This window comes from Suricata suricatta, chromosome 9 (genome assembly GCF_006229205.1).
Source record: "Suricata suricatta isolate VVHF042 chromosome 9, meerkat_22Aug2017_6uvM2_HiC, whole genome shotgun sequence".
Taxonomy (NCBI): domain Eukaryota; kingdom Metazoa; phylum Chordata; class Mammalia; order Carnivora; family Herpestidae; genus Suricata; species Suricata suricatta.
In genome coordinates, this window is record NC_043708.1 from 121,642,813 (window position 1) to 121,648,384 (window position 5,572).

General features: G+C 49.2%; 1 protein-coding gene across 1 annotated transcript in view; it reads left to right on the forward strand.

The window, feature by feature from the left end:
- Positions 1-1,794, forward strand: part of CHSY1 (chondroitin sulfate synthase 1) — a 71,305-nt gene extending 69,511 nt beyond the window's left edge. Inside the window, 1 exon segment of the mRNA XM_029952284.1 lies at positions 1,633-1,794. Coding sequence (XP_029808144.1) covers positions 1,633-1,794 — 162 coding nt within the window.
- Positions 1,795-5,572: the final 3,778 nt, after the last annotated feature.

Consider the following 5,572-nt stretch of genomic DNA (forward strand, 5'->3'; position numbering starts at 1 on the left):
CTTTTGAAAACGCTTTTCCCTCCTCAATTTTTACATTCCTTACTGTTTTACTAAATATTAAGTGTTCTTTGACAATTTTGGTGCTCACATGTTTTGGGGACAAAGTGAAATCTGTCATTACACCAGAAAGTTCGTTTGTTTTAAAAACTCACAGATCAAATGTGCCTTAATAAATTTTCTTTTTCATTTAGATTTCAAACAGTAATAGACTTGCCATTTTAATACGCCTCGTTGGAGATCTGCTTCTTTGTAAATAGTCTGCTGCTCACTCGGGAAAATAAACCAGTCCACAGTATTTTTCTATTGTACTTTTCAGGACCATGTTGTCTCCTTACTCCTGTTTTAGCTAAAGAATTGTATTACATTTGGAGAGTAAAGAGCTGAAACACCGATATATAAGGTTTCTCCAGTTATTTGAGGGGAGTGTTTATGTAGACTGCCGCGGGGAGTGCAACAGAACTCCCAGGCGCCTCTTCCTCTTTTTATTTCTCCGGTGGACCTGTCCTTTGTCCCTCGTCAGCCCGTCCATTGTTTGTCCTCTAGAACAGGGCCCTCAAACCCACTCCAGGCCCCATCTGGCCTCTGGGTCCGGATGCACCTTCCTGGCACCACATTGGACCACCTGGGCCCTTGGAATCTGCATTTTGACCAGTGCCCACGTGCTGCTGTGTGCATGGACGTTCTCGGGGTTTTAGGCTAGACCGAACTACAGGATGAATTGTGCATGGTTGCCCTGTAATCCAAGAATCAAAAAAAGTTTAGATCTCTGATGCCAAGGGAGCGAGCTTTGTGTACGCCACTTCCACTCGGGGACAGGTATTTACTGTGTAATGACAGCTAAGACCCAGTATAATAACACTGTGCTCACAGGCGGAATTGCTGCCATTCGGCCTGATTGTCATTTACTTGGTGGGGATGTTTGGTTTTTCTTTGGAAAAAAAGGCACAGACGTTTTTTTTCTTCAGTAAGGAAGAACACAGTATGCATCCTGATGACAAAGTAAGTTCTCCATCATACTAGCTAGTGACTAGAAGGATTTTGGACAGGGTATGAGCAGTTTCCTCATCGAACTTGAATGTCTATCCAGCATCTTGGTGACACCTCGAAGCATTCACCATTTCCTTCCTACACCCACTCCTGCCCAAGTCTGTTCCACTTCCTGATGTCCGTGTGGGTGTTTACGGAGGCACCGCCCTCCCTCCCTCGAGATTCAGCCTTTAGGAGTGCTGCAGGGCCCCTTCCTTCTGGTCCCCTCTCCGGTAGTGCCATGCCCGGACTCTGCCCGCTGGCCTCCTGGTTCACTCTCCTCCTGGCCTCTCCTTGTCTGTCCCGCCAGGATCCAGCAGCTTTAGTGCCTTCCTGCCCACAGAGCAGACTCTGGGGGCCCCCTCCTCAGGAGCCTCCTGGGCTCTAAGTTTGTGGGGACATTAGTCTCTTTCCTACTTGGGCCTCTGTCTGGAGACCTCTCTGCCCACCACCCCACTGGCCACCCGGACTCCTCCTCCAGGAGCTGACTGAAACTCCCCCCCGCCGCCCCTGACCACCGTGGGTTCATCCTGGACCCTTCCAGCATAGGTGGGACACAGCTGGGCTGCATTCCCTGGTCACGCGGTAACGTCTCGCTCACCCCAGGCCCTCGAGTGCATCTGGACCTCTTCCCAGCAGTGCCCTGGCACGCTGTCCCCGGTCTTGCTGCTAGCGCACGGTCCCCCATCTGTGGGTTCCTCCCAGTGGAATGTCCAGCTGGCCTGGCACGGCATTGGCTTTGACCCCGTGGCCCATCCCTACTCATGACCCAGAAGTAACTGCTTCTTCCCTTAAAACTCTGAAGGCCTTCTAGTTGAGATACTCTTTGTTTCATTGTTACCTTATTTATACTTAGCATGCACTGCTTTATTTTAAATAGAGCACTAAAATGACCCATACCCCCACAAACCAGATAACTAGAAATGAAGAATAATACGTGGACATGGTTGGAAGGGGGAAGAGATCACAGTGCCGTGCACAGTGGGGAAATGGAGCCTTCCTCCTCCCTCTCACCGTCCAGCCCTGAGGTCCCTCCCACAAAGAACCACGGGTTTTGTGTAGGACGGGTGGTGTGAATCGTGCATGAACAAGATTGGTAGCATTTTAAACAATTCATTTACTCAAATGGGAACCACCTGCTTGCTCGGGCACCTGGGCCTCTTGTTACTGCACAACAGAGGTGGACCTGATCTGATGGATGGACAGGAGATGGTGGGCATATTTCTGGAGGGCACGGCGGGGCCGAGTGGGCTTCTGGACGTTGTGGCTGCACGTGTGGGAGCCCTGTCCCAAGTGGGAGCGGGAGAGTCTTGTCTCCTGGGGCAGATGTTCATGGCATCTCACCCCTGGACAGTGGGATTGCTCTCCCAGCACTGCTCTTCTGGGCCAACATGAGGCCGTAATTTGCACGTGGACCATAACATTCCAGGGGACTTGGATGTTTGGAGACAGGGCCACATGTCACAAGCTATAGGTCACACGACCATCCCTGTTGGCTGCATAGTAGGCAGCTGGGAAGGAAGGGGGTGCATTCCCTGTCCTGGGGTGCTGAGGACAGAAGGGGCAGCTGCTGCCGGTGCACCCACAGCTGCGGCCCTTCTCGAGTTCAGGACACAGAAGTAGCCCTGACTTTCTGAAACACCTTTCCCCAGTCTCCCCGAACTCCCAACAGCCCATCGGATCAAGCTCTTGATTTCTGTGGGCCAAGACTCTGTGCGCCCTTCCTGCTCAGCCTTTTGACACATCCTATTTACGAAGCTCGCCCAGCCTCACCCCCAATTCGGCGGGCGTGTGGTGCCTCTGCTGGCTGGGCAGACGGCAGGTGCAGGGGACGCACATCTTCACTCCCAGCAGGCTAGGGGACGCTTACCGTTTGTCATGTGCGATTGAGCAAGATGACAGTCAACATCTTGCCTCAATCCTATGCCCTTGAAGAGTCACCTGCAGGAGGACAACACTTAAGGGCAGTGGTAGGTTCCAGAGGCGTTCTGATGTCGGGTCTCTTGCCTTTAACAAAAGGTCCGTCCTCCCGGAAGGTGAACTTTCACCTGCGGGGCTGCCTGCGCACTGGACTCTGTCCACAGCGCCAGACTTCAGGGTCTCCCCTTGTGCTTTCCTGTCGTGGAGGGGAGCGAGTGCCAGCCCTCCTACACCTGCGCTGGCGCCCGCCCTGGGGGATTAGGCTGTGTTACTGCATATAAATTGCTGTAATCTGTGCTGCAAACAAAGGAGCTTATGTGCCGCGGTGACTGGGGACCAGAGGGGAGGGGACCTGTCTGCCTCAGGGCCTGCACAGGCCTGTACCTACCTCAGTGGGTCCCATGTGCTCTTCAGGCCCTCGAAGGATGGGCTTCCATCCCACTTGAAGGAAAAGGCTGCTTATACCAAATCTGCTTCCTCAAACTTGTTACAAATGCAGTGGAAGTGTCAATGTTGCAATGCTTCGGATCAAATTACAGCAACTCATTTTGTGTGACTTCCAGTAGGAAAAAACACAACTTCTCGTGTTAGTTTTGCTATGCTTCAGGGTTTTTCGGGGTTTTTTGCAGCGATGTGGCAGGGGGAAAGGAGGAGGGGGAGATAGAAAACCCTTCAACCAGAAACCATATGGCAAACCAGATTAGGGGCTGGCTTGTCACCAATGCAGTTAAACCACTTACATGCCTGTCCTCAGATACTGTTTAATGTGTTTATTTACCCTTGATTACATTCCAGTTTTGAGGGTTTTCATGTCTTAGAGCAACAATCAAAAACAAAATTTTGGGGGCGCCTGGGTAGCTCAGTTGGTTAAACACCTGGCTTGATTTTGGCTCAGGTCATGATCTCACGGTGTCGTGGGTTTGAGCCCCACATCGGGCTCTGTATTGGCAGCATGGAGCCTGCTTGGGATTCTCTCTTTCTCTCTGCCCCTCCCTTCCTCATGGTCTCTCCTCTCTCTCCCAAAATAAATAAACTTTTTTATTTATTTTATTTTAATAAACTTTTAAAAAGCACAAAATTTTGTCCTTTGAAGAACAATATAGCTGCATTTTCTTTAAAATGAGATGTCAATTATGCCTGATATATATATATATGTATATATATATACATATATATATATATATTTTTTTTTTTTTAGTTTATTTATTTTGAGAGCGGGAGCAGGGGAGGAGCAGAGAATCTGAAGCAGGCCATGTGCTGTCAGCATAAAGCACGACTCAAGGCTGGATCTCATGAACTGTGAGATCATGTCCTAACCCAAAATCAAGCATCAGTCCCTCAACCAACTGAGCCACCCAGGCACCTCTGCCTGACTCGTTTCTTTTTTTTTCTTCTTAACTTCTGAAAAAATGTTTGTTTTTGAGAGAGGAAGAGCGCAAGTGTGAAGGGGGTTGCAGAGAGAGAGGAGGACACAGAATCCGAAGCTGGCTCCAGGCCCTGAGCTGTCAGCACAGAGCCCGATGCGGGGGGCTCGAGCTAGTGAACTGTGAGATCATGACCTGAGCCGAAGTTGTATGCTCAACTGACTGAGCCACCCAGGCACCCCTATGCCTGACTTGATTTCTAATAAGAAAATACAAGAAATTGATCAAGTCATTCAATAATGCCAAATAGGTAAGCGCTGGAGTGTACTTACTAGAACTGGTGCATCTGTAATGAGTTTTCCTCTATCGAGCAGGTTGTCATGAGCCGGCAATGCCTCTGGCTGCCACCTTCTCTTCCTCTTGGCCGATTTCCCCCAACTCAACATCCGTGTTGGGCCACAGCCCCCTGCACCCCCAGCTTGATGCGACATACACATTCCCACTGGAGGAAGGAGCACACTTGTAGCCAAATCTCAACATGACCTTCAAATGTATTCCAAATTAAGTTTGGGTCTTTCTTTAGGCGAAGGTTTACTTCCTGTTACAAAATTAAAAGGGAAACTTCATAGGTTCAAAATGCCCTCCCAAAGCTAGAAATGTTCTAGAATATGCATTCAAAGTGTTGTGAAGGAAGCCTTTTGGATTTTTATCTGCTTCCCTTTGTGAATAACAATGTGATTCATCACAATATGAAAATATGGATACAGGGAAATTGAGTCAAGAAGGGAAGACCTTCGTCTCCCACCATCCTGCTCGCACTTTGGCAGGTTCCCCTGGAGTTTTTATAACGCACTTATAGTTTGGTGTACATTCAGTGGGGCAACTTTCCCTGCTTCCCCACTGCATACCCTTAAAACTCATTTTTGAGTCCTTTGAAATCATCATTAAAGGCTGCCGCCTCTGTTAACGTTGAGGATTTTCCCAATGTTGACCATCTCGAGTGCCTCACATTGTATCCCAAGTAACACTGCAGGAAGTGTCGTTTGCACGCGGCCCGTTTTGCCGTTGGACCATCAGATTCCCAGAAGTGGGCCACCTCAAGGGTTGGGGGACTTGGTGTCTGGCTATTTCTGATACAACACTAAGCCATTTGGTATTTTACTTGGTCAACGTTGACATTTTGTCCCTACCAGCACTTCTAATAAATCCTTTTAAAAATAAACTTGAACTCGGCCAACTGGCCTTCAAGAAATGCTACGGAA